Source organism: Melanotaenia boesemani, chromosome 6, assembly GCF_017639745.1.
Source record: "Melanotaenia boesemani isolate fMelBoe1 chromosome 6, fMelBoe1.pri, whole genome shotgun sequence".
NCBI lineage: Eukaryota > Metazoa > Chordata > Actinopteri > Atheriniformes > Melanotaeniidae > Melanotaenia > Melanotaenia boesemani.
This window is the reverse complement of record NC_055687.1, coordinates 38831494-38846738: the sequence shown is the minus strand read 5'-3', so window position 1 is coordinate 38846738 and position 15245 is coordinate 38831494. Positions and strand designations below refer to the sequence as shown.

At 42.5% G+C, this 15245-nt stretch overlaps 2 protein-coding genes across 7 annotated transcripts in view; one reads left to right on the top strand and one right to left on the bottom strand.

Annotated features, from left to right (window-relative positions):
* Positions 1-8897, bottom strand: part of tcaim (T cell activation inhibitor, mitochondrial) — a 48615-nt gene extending 39718 nt beyond the window's left edge. For 4 of the 6 annotated variants that reach the window (XR_006010799.1, XM_041988172.1, XM_041988177.1 and 1 more), the window contains exons 1-2: positions 8711-8858; positions 4070-4191 (exon numbers count right to left, since the gene is read on the bottom strand). Coding sequence is in view for 5 of the 6 variants with exons in the window: in XM_041988172.1 (XP_041844106.1) it covers positions 4070-4128 (59 nt within the window). In the remaining variant the exon portion in view is untranslated. Of the gene's footprint in view, positions 1-4069; positions 4192-8448; positions 8687-8710 lie in introns of those variants that run through there. The other 2 variants (XM_041988174.1, XM_041988175.1) reach the window with 2 other exon arrangements.
* Positions 8898-14998: 6101 nt separating this feature from the next.
* The window catches only part of ggctb (gamma-glutamylcyclotransferase b), an 8900-nt gene continuing 8653 nt past the window's right edge, over positions 14999-15245 (top strand). The window contains exon 1 of the mRNA XM_041988201.1: positions 14999-15166. Coding sequence (XP_041844135.1) covers positions 15056-15166 — 111 coding nt within the window. The 5' untranslated portion in view covers positions 14999-15055. The remainder of the gene's footprint in view (positions 15167-15245) is intronic.

Here is a 15245-nt window from a genome sequence, read left to right as displayed (position 1 = left end):
TCTAGACTCCATTTACATTTACTATTGAGAAAACTGCACAAAATGACCTACCCACTGGAAAAATCTGAATGAAAATGCTGATTTTCCGCTTTGGCAGATTAAGTTGTTCACCATGTTATATGACGGCTTGGCACAGATAAATTCCAGACGTTCAACGTAACTTAGCCAGCAAGAAATAATAGCTATGAACAGTTCACAGCACTGTGATCACAATCATTGTAATCCTGGTTACTTGTTACCCACTAGGCTTTCATTGCTATAGTTTACTATTACTATTATTATTATTATTATTATTATTATCATCATCATCATCATCATCTCGGGGTCGCTGTCTGCCCGAACGAACATAATAATATTGTTTTGTATGAGTCAACACAGTATGTGCTTGAACGATACTACGCGTTAATCTAGGCTTTTAATTTGAAAGAAATAGTCTAACTTCCGGGCCGCCTGTTAACATGTCTTCATCTTTCAATTCAGAAGGAAAAGTAAAAAAAGGAATTACCAAAATCCAAAAACAGGGCGGATTTTAAATTAGGTTGTTCTTGTCAATGACCGCTAATGCCATTACAACTTATGGAGAAAACGGAGTTAACGAAGCTGAATGTGTTAAATATGGAATGTGAGCCGCTAAGCATTATGGGTCACACGCGGGTGATTACATTAGTTTGTTTTAGTAATGATTTTTGATACCTGAAATGAAAATTATGACTAGAAACTATTGGATTCTGGATATCACAAACTCTCGATTTCCTAGTAGGAATACTGTTTCAGATATCCAGAATGTTTATTTTAGATAGGAGGAATGTCATTTAGGATAGCTGGAAGTAAAAACGCAATACACATGAATGGAGAACGTGACGTCATTTGTCCTAGTAAGAATGTCATTTTAGATATCTGATATGTTCATTTGTCCTAGTAAGAATGTCATTTTAGATATCTGATATGTTTATTTGTCCTAGTAAGAATGTCATTTTAGATATCTGATATGTTCATTTGTCCTAGTAAGAATGTCATTTTAGATATCTGAAATGTTCATTTTAACTAGTAAGAATGTTATTTTAGATATCTGATATGTTCATTTGTCCTAGTAAGAATGTCATTTTAGATATCTGAAATGTTTATTTGTCCTAGTAAGAATGTCATTTTAGATATCTGAAATGTTCATTTGTCCTAGTAAGAATGTTATTTTAGATATCTGATATGTTTATTTGTCCTAGTAAGAATGTTATTTTAGATATCTGATATGTTTATTTGTCCTAGTAAGAATGTTATTTTAGATATCTGAAATGTTTATTTGTCCTAGTAAGAATGTTATTTTAGATATCTGAAATGTTTATTTGTCCTAGTAAGAATGTCATTTTAGATATCTGAAATGTTCATTTGTCCTAGTAAGAATGTCATTTTAGATATCTGATATGTTCATTTGTCCTAGTAAGAATGTCATTTTAGATATCTGAAATGTTTATTTGTCCTAGTAAGAATGTTATTTTAGATATCTGATATGTTTATTTGTCCTAGTAAGAATGTCATTTTAGATATCTGAAATGTTTATTTGTCCTAGTAAGAATGTCATTTTAGATATCTGAAATGTTTATTTGTCCTAGTAAGAATGTCAGATATTCTAGTAAGAATGTTCATTTAGATCCTGAATGTTATTGTCTAAGAATGTTATTTTAGATATCTGATATGTTCATTTGTCCTAGTAAGAATGTCATTTTAGATATCTGAAATGTTCATTTGTCCTAGTAAGAATGTCATTTTAGATATCTGAAATGTTCATTTGTCCTAGTAAGAATGTTATTTTAGATATCTGATATGTTAATTTGTCCTAGTAAGAATGTCATTTTAGATATCTGAAATGTTCATTTTAACTAGGAAGGATTGAATTACTGATATCTGAAATACATATCCAGTCGAGCTAATATAAATGGCTAACTAAAATTTGTAAAGATTTGTGCATATCTGAAATTCTGTTCTTACCAGTACATTTGTAATTGTAGATATCTTAAAATTTAGTTTCTGCAAGCAAAAATGTGATTGAAGATATCTTTAATTAGAATTTTGACTAGTAAGAATGTAATGCAGACATCTACCAATGGGAACAATGAGAGGAGTGCGCTTTGAATAAATGTTAAAACGGCTTGCCATACATTGGCTGTCGTCTTCTTCGTTGGTGTTCGTCTCCTTTTCTCGTATTGAAGTTTGAGTCGACAAACCAGCAGCTAATTTGTTATTACTGTGAACTACTGAGCTGAAGAGGGAGCAGAAGGTTGTTAGAGACTAAATAAATTCAGTTATAACTCCTACAAGAAAAAGACCGGTAGATGTATCATCACCGTTGTAGAGCAGATGAAGAATTCACTCGCTCGGTCTCACATTTAAGTCGCAGTCTGGAGCCCTGGAGCAGGTTGTCCAATAATCGGAAGGGTGGTGGTTCGACTCGAGTCATCTGTCGTTGTGTCCTTGGGCAAGACACATCACACACCATGCCTCCAGTGTCGGCTGGTGTGTGAATGTTTAGTGGTGGTTGGAGAGTCTGTGGGCGTGGACAGCTGCCACGTGTCCTTCCGTCTGCCTCAGGTCAGCTGTGGCTGCTCATGTACCTTTATTGTTGCATAAAAAGCTGCTGGTTTTCCAGGTGGGGGCATTGAATGTATTTCCTCCTTTCTCTGCAACCTTTTACAGGCTGGTGAGCCGTCCTCCACAATGACACCTTGGGTCATCTTATTTCTTTAACCCAAAAACACAATAAAATGAAAATCTGACAATCATGTCTTAATCTGTTAGTTGGGAGGCAAAACTTATCCTCTGCCATAGTGTCCCACTCAGGTTTGTTTTATACCAGGTGTGTCGCAGCACGTATCAGAAGCGAATCAGAAGTGTGTTGTTGAGGCGCTCCACTAAATTTACGCGGTGCGTCTATTTTTGATGCTTCATGCACCCAAAATGCGTTTATTCTGCAGTTCAGATAGGGGCAGACAGGAAATCGGACACGGGAGCACAGTAAAAGCTTCTGGTAATTTTCAAAATAAAAGCCCATGTGCAGATTTGTGTTGCTGAACCATAAAAACATGACGTGTTTAACCGGTCAGGGGGTCTCAGTGTTTTTGTCATCATAGACGACGAGACGTTTATCCTGGAAGTGGAGAATCACAAGACTCTCCACTTCTGTGATTTCTTGATCTCGTGCTAGGTGGACTGAACTCGTGGGCGCTCCACACCTGACACACTCTCGGTATAAAATGCTGCACCACGCAGGTCAGAGCAAAACCGAGGCGCAGCCGTTAAAGTGCCGTACACGCACCCGGTATAATTCCAGCATCAACCCGAGGCGTCCCACTCACGCTGGAATTATACCAGATGCGAGTGCAAGTGGAAACAAATGAAACGTTGTTTTCATACCCTGCAGAACTAGTGCTGATCCGCTGATATAATTCATACATAATATTTTATATAGAATGACGATTTTGAGAGATCTTTATGACAGACAGACAGATAGATTGAAAATGTATAAAGATGTTTATATAAGATGTAAAAATATGTTATGACCAGAATATTAGCTGTCATCGTACAGTGACACAGGGAAGATTTCCTGGACCTGTCCTTTCGACGGCGGAGCTGCAGCAGCCTGTGAAAGAAGGCATCTGGTCCGTCTACTGTGTGATGGATGCTGATTAATCGCAGCATTTCATACTGTGATTAATTGTAAAACTAAATAATCATGAGCACAAGGTCTGCCTGACAACAACACACTCTCTGTCTGTCTGTGGACATGCTGGGCCAATACAGCCGATTCTGATCCAGCTTCAAAGGTTGAATGGTAGAATGTCTCCGTTTCAACATGACATCCTGTTTATGTTCTACTGGGAATAAAAGTCAGGTTAATGAGATTTTACTCATATTCTACACAGGTTCCCAACTTAGAACTGGGGTAGTAAATCCCAGAGGTCCTCAGAACATCCTCTTATAAACATTTCATTATAATTAAATAAGTGATTGAAGCCTCTATGAGAATCAGCTCCTGAACAGCTTTGTATGGGAGAGGCTGGAAGCAGTCTGGTGTTACCTGAAGGAGAACCGCAGGAGGCCTCTGGCCGATGCCGATGTTTGAAGGTAGACCATCATTTCATGAGAAAAGCAAAACGGAAAGTCCCGGCATCAGTCCGTCTGTCCTCCGAAAAGGTCCTTCTGTCAGGGCACAGAAGCAGTGAGGACCGCTCTATGAAACCCAGATCTATGGAACACAGCTCTAAGAAACCCAGCTCTATGAAATCCAGATCTATGGAACACAGCTCTAAGAAACCCAGCTCTATGAAATCCAGATCTATGGAACACAGCTCTAAGAAACCCAGCTCTATGAAATCCAGATCTATGGAACCCAGCTCTATGAAACCAAGATCTATGAAACCCAGATCTATGAAACTCAGCTCTATGAAATCCAGATCTATGAAATCCAGATCTATGAAACCCAGATCTATGAAACCCAGATCTACGGAACACAGCTCTATGAGCTCTATGGAACACAGCTCTATGAAATCCAGATCTATGAAACCCAGATCTACGGAACACAGCTCTATGAGCTCTATGGAACCCAAATCTATGAAACCCAGCTCTATGAAACACAGCTCTATGAAACCCAGATCTCTGAAACCCAGATCTATGAAACCCAGCTCTATGGAACCCAGATCTATGAAACCCAGATCTATGAAACCCAGATCTCTGAAACCCAGCTCTATGAAACCCAGATCTATGAAACCCACCTCTATGCAACCAAGATCTATGAAACACAGATGTATGAAACTAAGATCTATGAAACCCAGATCTATGAGACCCAGATCTATGAAATCCAGATCTATGGAATCCAGCTCTATGAAACCAAGATCTATGAAGCCCAGCTCTATGGAACCCAGATCTACGGAACCCAGCTCTATGAAACCCAGCTCTATGGAACCCAGCTCTTTGGAACCCAACTCTATGAAATCCAGATCTATGAAACCCAGCTCTATGAAACCCAGCTCTATGGAACCCAGCTCTATGAAAATCAGATCTATGAAATAAAGATCTATGGAACACAGCTCTATGAAATCCAGAACTATGAAACCCAGCTCTATGAGCTCTATGGAACCCAGATCTATGGAAAACAGCTCTATGAAACACAGATCTATGGAACCCAGTTCTATGAAACACAGCTCTATGAAACCCAGCTCTATGAACTCCATGAAACACAACTCTATGAGCTCTATGGAACCCAGATCTATGAAACCCAGATCTATGAAACCCAGCTCTTTGGAACCCAGCTCTATGAAATCCAGATCTATGAAACCCAGATCTACGGAACACAGCTCTATGAGCTCTATGGAACCCACCTCTATGAAATCCAGATCTATGAAACCCAGATCTACGGAACACAGCTCTATGAGCTCTATGGAACCCAAATCTATGAAACACAGCTCTATGGAACCCAGCTCTATGGAACCCAGCTCTATGAAACCCAGATCTATGAAACCCACCTCTATGCAACCAAGATCTATGAAACACAGATGTATGAAACTAAGATCTATGAAACCCAGATCTATGAGACCCAGATCTATGAAATCCAGATCTATGGAACCCAGCTCTATGAAACCAAGATCTATGAAGCCCAGCTCTATGGAACCCAGATCTACGGAACCCAGCTCTATGAAACCCAGCTCTATGAAACCCAGCTTTTTGGAACCCAGCTCTATGAAACCAAGACCTATGAAAACCAGCTCTATGGAACCCAGATCTACGGAACCCATATCTATGGAACCCAGCTTTATGAAACCCAGATCTATGGAACCCAGCTCTATGAAATCCAGATCTATGGAACCCAGATTTATGAAATCCAGATCTATGAAACCCAGCTCTATGAGCTCTCTGAAACCCAACTCTATGAAATCCAGATCTATGAAACCTAGCTCTATGAAATCCAGACCTATGGAACCCAGCTCTATGGAACCAAGATCTATGAAATCCAGAACTATGAAACCCAGCTCTATGAGCTCTATGAAACCCAGCTCTATGAAATCCAGATCTATGAAACCCAGATCTACGGAACCCAGCTCTATGGAACCCAGCTCTATGAGCTCTATGGAACTCAGCTCTATGAAACCCAGCTCTATGAAATCCAGATCTATGAAACCCAGCTCTATGGAACCAAGATCTATGGAACCCAGCTCTATGGAACCCAGTTCTATGAGCTCTATGAAACCAAGCTCTATGAGACCCAGCTCTATGGAACCCAGATCCACAGAACCCAGCTCTATGAAACCCAGCTCTATGAAACCCAGATCTATGAAACCCAGATTTATGAAATCCAGATCTATGACACCCAGCTCTATGAGCTCTCTGAAACCCAACTCTATGAAATCCAGATCTATGAAACCTAGCTCTATGAAATCCAGACCTATGGAACCCAGCTCTATGGAACCAAGATCTATGAAATCCAGAACTATGAAACCCAGCTCTATGAAACCCAGCTCTATGAAATCCAGCTCTATGAAACCCAGATCTACGGAATCCAGCTCTATGGAACCCAGCTCTACAGAACCCAGCTCTATGAGCTCTATGAAACCCAGCTCTATAAAACCCAGATCTATGGAACCCAGCACTATGAAACCCAGCTCTATGAGCTCTATGAAATCCAGCTCTATGAGCTCTATGAAATCCAGATCTATGGAACCCAGATCTGTGAAATCCAGCTCTATGAAACCCAGCTCTATGAAACCCAGATCTATGAAACCAAGATCTATGAAATCCAGATCTATGAAACCCAGCTCTATGAGCTCTCTGAAACCCAACTCTATGAAATCCAGATCTATGAAACCTAGCTCTATGAAATCCAGACCTATGGAACCCAGCTCTATGGAACCAAGATCTATGAAATCCAGAACTATGAAACCCAGCTCTATGAGCTCTATGGAACTCAGCTCTATGAAACCCAGCTCTATGAAATCCAGATCTATGAAACCCAGCTCTATGAAACCCAGATCTACGGAACCCAGCTCTATGGAACCCAACTCTATGAGCTCTATGGAACCCAGCTCTATGAAACCCAGCTCTATGAAATCTAGATCTATGAAACCCAGCTCTATGGAACCAAGATCTACGGAACCCAGCTCTATGGAACCCAGTTCTATGAGCTCTATGAAACCAAGCTCTATGAGACCCAGCTCTATGGAACCCAGATCTACAGAACCCAGCTCTATGAAACCCAGCTCTATGAAACCCAGATCTATGGAACCCAGCTCTAAGGAACCCAGATCTATGGAACCCAGATTTATGAAATCCAGATCTATGAAACCCAGCTCTGTGAGCTCTCTGAAACCCAACTCTATGAAATCCAGATCTATGAAACCCAGCTCTATGGAACCAAGATCTATGAAATCCAGAACTATGAAACCCAGCTCTATGAGCTCTATGGAACTCAGCTCTATGAAACCCAGCTCTATGAAATCCAGATCTATGAAACCCAGCTCTATGAAACCCAGATCTACGGAACCCAGCTCTATGGAACCCAGCTCTATGAGCTCTATGGAACACAGCTCTATGAAACCCAGCTCTATGAAATCCAGATCTATGAAACCCAGCTCTATGGAACCAAGATCTACGGAACCCAGCTCTATGGAACCCAGCTCTACAGAACCCAGCTCTATGAGCTCTATGGAACTCAGCTCTATGAAACCCAGTTCTATGAAACCCAGATCTATGGAACCCAGCACTATGAAACCCAGCTCTATGAGCTCTATGAAATCCAGATCTATGGAACCCAGATCTGTGAAATCCAGCTCTATGAAACCCAGATCTATGAAACCAAGATCTATGAAACCAGATCTATGAAACCCAGCTCTATGAAACCAAGATCTATGGAACCCAGCTCTATGGAACCCAGCTCTATGGAACCAAGGTCTATGAAACCAAGATCTATGAAACTCAGATCTATGAAACCCAGATCTATGAAATCCAGATCTATGGAACCCAGCTCTATGAAACCAAGATCTATGAAACCCAGCTCTATGGAACCCAGATCTACGGAACCCAGCTCTATGAAATCCAGATCTATGGAAGCCAGCTCTATGGAACCCAGATCTATGAAACCCAGCTCTATGAAATCCAGATCTATGGAACCCAGCTCTATGAAATCCAGATCTATGGAAGCCAGCTCTATGGAACCCAGATCTATGAAACCCAGCTCTATGGAACCCAGATCTACGGAACCCAGCTCTATGAAATCCAGATCTATGGAAGCCAGCTCTATGGAACCCAGATCTATGAAACCCAGCTCTATGAAATCCAGATCCATGAACCCAGCTCTATGATACCAAGATCTATGGTACACAGATCTATGGAACATAGCTCTATGACCCCCCCTTGCTGTTTTTATTAACACACTGTATGTGAGCTCGTCTTCTAAGATGCACATACAGAAAATGTACACTGTCGCCACCTGTGGTCACAGATTTTGGTGTAACAACCACCTCTACAGGAACGGCGAGTGTCGTTGTAGAGAGAATGGCAGGTCGTTTTGCCGTTTTGTAACTCGGCGTTGCGGGGTTAAGCATTTGACTGAACGGAATAAACTGCTCAGATTGGTTAGCTCACAACATTAGCTGTTCCGTTAGCTAGCTGTCCCACTCCAATAAGCCCAGATCAAATCACCGTTATGTCATCTAAACACTTTATTTACCGGATCCGTCAGTGACAGCCACGTGATTCCAAGTCCACTCCTACATGAGGTTGAAGTTTGAAGTCAACAAGGTTCGTGTTTAGTAACAGGGGAGGTTATTAAACTGAAAAACTTACATAATTATTCTGTTTATAGTCCACTACTTCTTCTTCTACGGTCTCTGACTAACAGCTGCATTGTCCGCCACCTGCTGGTGGGGTGTCAAATTAGCATAGAACACCTGGGGCCTCATTTATCAAGCTGAGGTCGTTTTTTCGTTTTAAACCAAAATCGGAAAAACGGAAGTACCGTCGTTTTTCTGTTTTTTCATTTACAATCAAAATCGGAAAAACGGAAAATCAGAACCGATTTTCCTTTGCTATTCCCAGACTTCAAAGACGAAAAATAAGAAGAACTGAATTAAAGATCCGTCCCGTTTTTGGATTTTGGTAATTCCTTTTTTAAATTTTTCTTTCTAATTTGAAAGATGAAGACATGTTAACAGAGGGCCCGGAAGTTAGACTATTTCTTTCAAATTAAAAGCCTAGATTAACGCGTAGTATCGTTCAAGCACATACTGTGTTGACTCATACAAAACAATATTATTATGTTCGTTCGGGCAGACAGCGACCCCGAGATGATGATGATGATGATGATAATAATAATAATAATAATAATAATAGTAATAGTAAACTATAGCAATGAAAGCCTAGTGGGTAACAAGTAACCAGGATTACAATGATTGTTCACAGTGATCACAGTGCTGTGAACTGTTCATAGCTATTATTCCTTGCTGGCTAAGTTACGTTGAACGTCTGGAATTTATCTGTGCCAAGCCGTCATATAACATGGTGACCAACTTAATCTGCCAAAGCGGAAAATCAGCATTTTCATTCAGATTTTTCCAGTGGGTAGGTCATTTTGTGCAGTTTTCTCAATAGTAAATGTAAATGGAGTCTAGAAAAGTTGTTTCATCAGTACAGCGCAGGAAAACTTCTAATATTCTATTTCCTTACACAGCTGCTGTTACTGAATCACCACAAGGTGGCAGAATACATGATGGACATGGACTGGACTTTGGCAGGCTACGCATACTGAAGACTTTATTCCATGTGGGAATGCCAAAGATTGAACAATATACCATCCACTCCAATGTACAAAGGAAGCTGTTGCCACAGTTTCCACAACAGTGCCTGATATGGAGCCTGAGTGAAATTAGGGTGTAATCAAGACCTGTTTCTATGTTTATATCACCATAGAATAAAACTATTTGTCATGTCAGTATTGATGAATGTTTAAAAGTCCATTTAATAATTTACTACACTAGAATAAAACTCCTGATTAAGTTAATACTTAAACTAACTGGCTTTCCCACAGGAATCCTGGTAATAACCAAAAACACAACGGCTTGATTTTGATGGTGCACAAGCTCTTTAAGGTAGTTACCACTTGTATGGGAGATGATGTTAAATATGAAAGGCTGCTGGCAACAGCTGATGAAAACTAAGTGTATGCTGGTTTTACAGTGTATGCTAGTCTAACAGATGTAGCTGTCGAACGTATGCCGATCTGACAACGTATGCTAAACTGACATAACATGGGCAGACAGACCAAGTGTTTGGGAGAGGACAAAATGGACAGAGGTGTACAGGAGGACATGGATGCTGAAGTGCTGCTTCAGTGCCATGATTATGATGTGAAACCAGAACCAGGACCTTTAGGTACAGTGCACAAAATCATGGGGCTCAATATGTTTTTCACTTTTAAGGTTTGCCAGTTACCGTCATCTACTGACATTTTGGCATCACACTGAACAAAGAGCTGGTACACATCATCTGCCTCCAGTGCAGCAGCTCCTGACAAGGCCACGGATCCACTGCATCGACCAGTAGGAATAGTTTATAATTCAAGTTTTTGGTTTAACTTTTAAAACAGCTTTCTGCCAAGTAGCCCTTGAAAACACTGTTTTTCATTTTAATAAAGTTAAAATTTTCTTTTAAATGACCACTATCCCTTCTTCACTTTACCAGAACCAATGTCTTCCAACAATTGTTGAATAGTTCCAGTTCTTGCTGTACCTGTCTCTCGGTCTGAAGGAGAAAGATCTCAGTGACCGTTTCAAAGTTCATCAGTCCACTGTAAGCAGGATCATTACAACCTGGATCAATTCTTTGTACACTTGGCGAAGTTGGGATATGGATGTCTCCTGACATGATTAAAGCCACAATGCCAAACGTGTTTGGAAAGTACTCTGACACCCCAGTAATTATTGACTTTACAGAGATGAAATGTCACATACCTTCATCTTTTCTCTTACAGAGTGAGATGTTTTTACAGTACAAATCCCACTCTGCCATGAAAGGAATGTGTCCCCACATGGTGCTATCAATCCTGCTTCTTTGTTGGATTCTGGCTCTATTAGTAACAAAGAATTGTTTAGGCAATCTGGCATTATCCCTCTTCTGGAAAAATACATGGCCATTATGGAGTATTTTAGAATAGATGACCTGGTGCCCTTCAAAGTTTACAAACCACCTGTGGGAAAGCGAATACTTTCCTGCTGTTTAATTTTACTGGATCAGAAGATTAGAGCCCGCAGGAGGGGATCGATAAGAATCACACAGATGTTCTTGACCACTTCTTTATTCCACCACAAGTCCAGTCTGGTATTACAGCCGTCTGGTGAATAAGTGTGGTTCTGAATGAATTAAAGCAATCCACAAAGAACAATATTAGTGGCGTGTAATACAGATATTAAACAAATATGAGAAAACATAGCTGCTATAATCACTCTGAACATAGTGTCACATAAATAAAACACAAGGGAGCAACTGGCGAGCTACAGACAGAAATGGCTTCATGATCTAGTGAAGCGCAATATCATTCCTGAGGCAACACTGCCACCTACTGCCCACAAGTCATGTGCAGAACATTCCCTCAACCTCCCCCAAACTGCTGAGTCATACCCGTGTCAAACACGGCTTTACTTCTGAACCCTGGTTGGTTACAGTACCAAATTGTCGCTCATAATAACCCGAACATCAAAGGAATGTGCATGATAACCCGAGTATTGATGAACTTAGCTGCTACAACAAAGTTTACCTAACAAACGTACTTAGCTCTACAGATATGCGACCGGAACATTGCTTAACCGAAACAATTATTACACTCGGCAAACAGTCTCACACTCACTTGCACTAGACGCACTTCCACCAGATGACAGCTGTTATTGCAAGAATGCTCTTGGATAAGTTGTGGTGTTTCAGCACCGAAGCAGCTTGTTACTGTGCAGACTCCGGACTAACTAACAGGCAAGAATGCTGCTGTGCTCTGATTGGTTGGCATGATGGGATCAGGGTCAGCAAGGTCTGCTGATGTGTAACCTAAAGGTTTGGAGTTAAGTATCCCTTCAACTTCGATGAGTATGGTCCTCAGTACCTCTTCTGTCACTGGTTGTATCGTGAGTGTGACCTGTAAGGCTTGCTTTATTGAGCGGATCTCTCGCTCCCAGCATCCACCGAAGTGAGGAGCATGGGGGGGGGGGTTGTATTTCCACTGGATCTGCTGTGGGGCAAGCTGTGCTTGGATATCTGGTTGGAGAGCTGCAAAGGTTTCATGTCGTTCTCTCTCGCCTCCCTTGAAGTTGGTCCCTTGATCTGAGAGCAGTTTGGATGGCTTGCCTCTCCTTGCTATGAACCGCCTCAAGGCCATCAAGAAGGCATCACTGCTGAGGCTGGACAGAAGATCAGTATGCACTGCTCTTGTGGTCATGTATTTAAATAGTATACCCCAGCGTTTCTCACTTCTTTGCCCGACTTTGACCAAATAGGGGCCAAAACAGTCAACACCGGTGGAGAAGAATGCTGGTTTGTGGAGGCGTAGCCTCACTGGGGGTAAGTCAGCCATCTTGGGAACAACTGGTTTACTGCGCCATTTCTGGCATTCTGGACAGTTGTGTTGATGACGGCGAATGACCTGTCTTCCCCGTGGAATCCAGTATCTGCACCTAATCTCAGAAAAGACTCTCTCCAGGCCCTGGGTGATGTAGTTTTGCATCGAAATCTTGAACAATCAGCTTCGTGATTGGGTGTGCGGCATCTAACACGACGGGATGAATAGTCTCTGGTTCAAGCTGAGTGCTATGTCGTAAGCGACCACCTACTCTGATGAGCTCATCCTTCACATCAAATTCTGGTGCAAGAGTAAGGAGTCGGCTGCTGTTAGAAACTGGATTTCCCCTCTTTAGCTGGGCATAATCAGTGGGGTAGCAGTCTTGCTGCACCTCACGCAGGAGCGTGGTGTGGGCGTTACGATAATCTTCTGCTGTCAGCTTGTCATTGGCTGCCCCGTGTAAGGACTGAGCAGTGGCTGTAAGAAGGTCACTGAAGGTAGTGAACTGTGTGGCATCTGGTATGGGTGGTGTAGATGATGTAGCAGTGAGGCCGCAGAATGTTGGCTTTCTCAGTTCCTCACTGTTAGATGACAATATTTGGAGCTGTGGTGTTTGTGGCCACTGGGTTTGGCCTTTTGTTAAGAATGTAGGGCCATGGCTCCAGCGACTGTCAGTTAGAGCAGAGAGTGGCTTCCAACGTGTGATATCATCTGCAGGATTAGCAGCAGAGTCCACATAACGCCAGGTATCGCCAGCAGTGAGATCCTGGATTTCCGCTACTCGGGTGCCCACAAACACTTTAAAGCGGCATGATTCTGACTTCAGCCAGGTGAGTACAGTGGTGGAGTCAGTCCATAATATTACATGCTGGATGGGAAGACTTAACTCTGTTTTGAGCAGTTTGGATACCTGAGCGCCTGTTAAAGCAGCACAGAGTTCTAGTCATGGTATGGACTGATGTTTCCTGGGGGCAACTCTCGACCGTGCAGTGAGAAATGCCACTTCAACTTCACCTGCGGGATTTTCTGTTCTGAAATATGCCACTGAACCATAAGCTTTCTCGGAAGCATCACAGAATACGTGTACATCCCGTCTGCTAGTGGAGGTGTCCAGTGCAGGGCTGGTGTAACATCTGGACAAAATGATGCTCTGCAGATGTTGCAGCTCGTTCTCCCACTCAGTCCACACCTGAAGCAGGGGTTCTGGCAGTGCTGGGTCATCCCAATCTCGTTTTTTTTCCCACAGCTGTTGGCTCGGGATTTGTAAGATAGGGTGTCAGCTTGGCACTGCCATTGAAGGTCTAGAGCTGTCTCTTGTTGGTCTGACTGACCTTGGGAAATCCACTTCTCAGTACTATCTGACCTTGCCTCTGCAGGAATGTGACAGATGGTATCAGGGTGGTTACTTGCCCATTGTCTCAGCTCGAACCCGCCTGGGGCCAGGAGGGACTGTAGTTGGTCGACCAGGGCTTTAGCGTCTGCTTTAGAGACGACACTTTGTAGACAATTGTCTACGTAAAGGTACTTCAGCACTGATTCCCTGACTGGATCTTCAGGCTGGGTGTGGTCCAGAATGTGTTTCTGGAGTGCGTACGTTGCACAGCAGGGGCTGCTAGTTGTCCCGAATGGGAGCACTCTCCATTCATAGACTGTAGGTGGCTCTTCACGCTTCAGATCTCTCCAGAGGAATCGGAGAAGTGGCTGATCCTCTGGTAAGAGCCTTACTTGGTGAAACATCCCTCGTATATCACTGCTCACTGCCACTGAGTGTTCTCTGAAGTGCAGAAGAACAGAACACAACGAGGGTCCCAGGGTTGGTCCAGGCAGCAACAGCTTATTCAGGTTGAAGCCCTGGAACTGGAAGGAGCAGTTAAAGACTACACGGTGCTTCCCATTATGCTCCACTATGTGATGGGGGATGTACCAACTGGTTGGTGTGTTTTCTGAACCTGGCTCCAGTTTGACAACTTATCCAGCTTGTTCCAACCTCTGGATCTCTGCGATATGTGTGTGTGTGTGTATGCGTGTGTGTGTGCAGGTGTGTGTGAGTTTGTGTGTGTGTGTGTGTTTGTGTATGCGTGTGTGTGTGCAGTTGTGTGTGTGTTTGTTTGTGGTGTGTGTGTGTGTGTATGCGTGTGTGTGTGCAGTTGTGTGTGTGTTTGTTTGTGGTGTGTGTGTGTGTGTGTGTGTGTGTGTGTGCGTGTGTGTGTGGCTCAACATGAGGTAAAGCATGTATTGTGCTGTGAATAGGGCTCAGTGGCAATGCAAAGGATTAGCATGAGAATGGTGAGGCTGATGAAAGACCAGGACTTCATTTCATGCTGGCTCATCTCCACCCTCTGCTTCTCCAAACACAGCTGTGGCTTGGCTCGGTTCAGTTCGGCTTGACTCTCTGTCTTTGTCAACTTCTGAGCTTCATCACGCCAGTTTTCCTTTGGTCTCCTCCTTCTCCTCCTGAAGGACCTGTATGAAAACATGGAGAATAATCAAACCTTCCTGTACTTTGCATATGGCAGTAACCTACTGAAGGAGCGGCTCCAGCTCAAGAACCCCTCTGCAATGGTGCACTGTATTGCCCGACTCAAGGTACAGTCTGACACCAGGATCATCATCAGATTTTTGTCTCATATACTGTTGCGTTAACACAGGGGTGGAGCCAGACTTT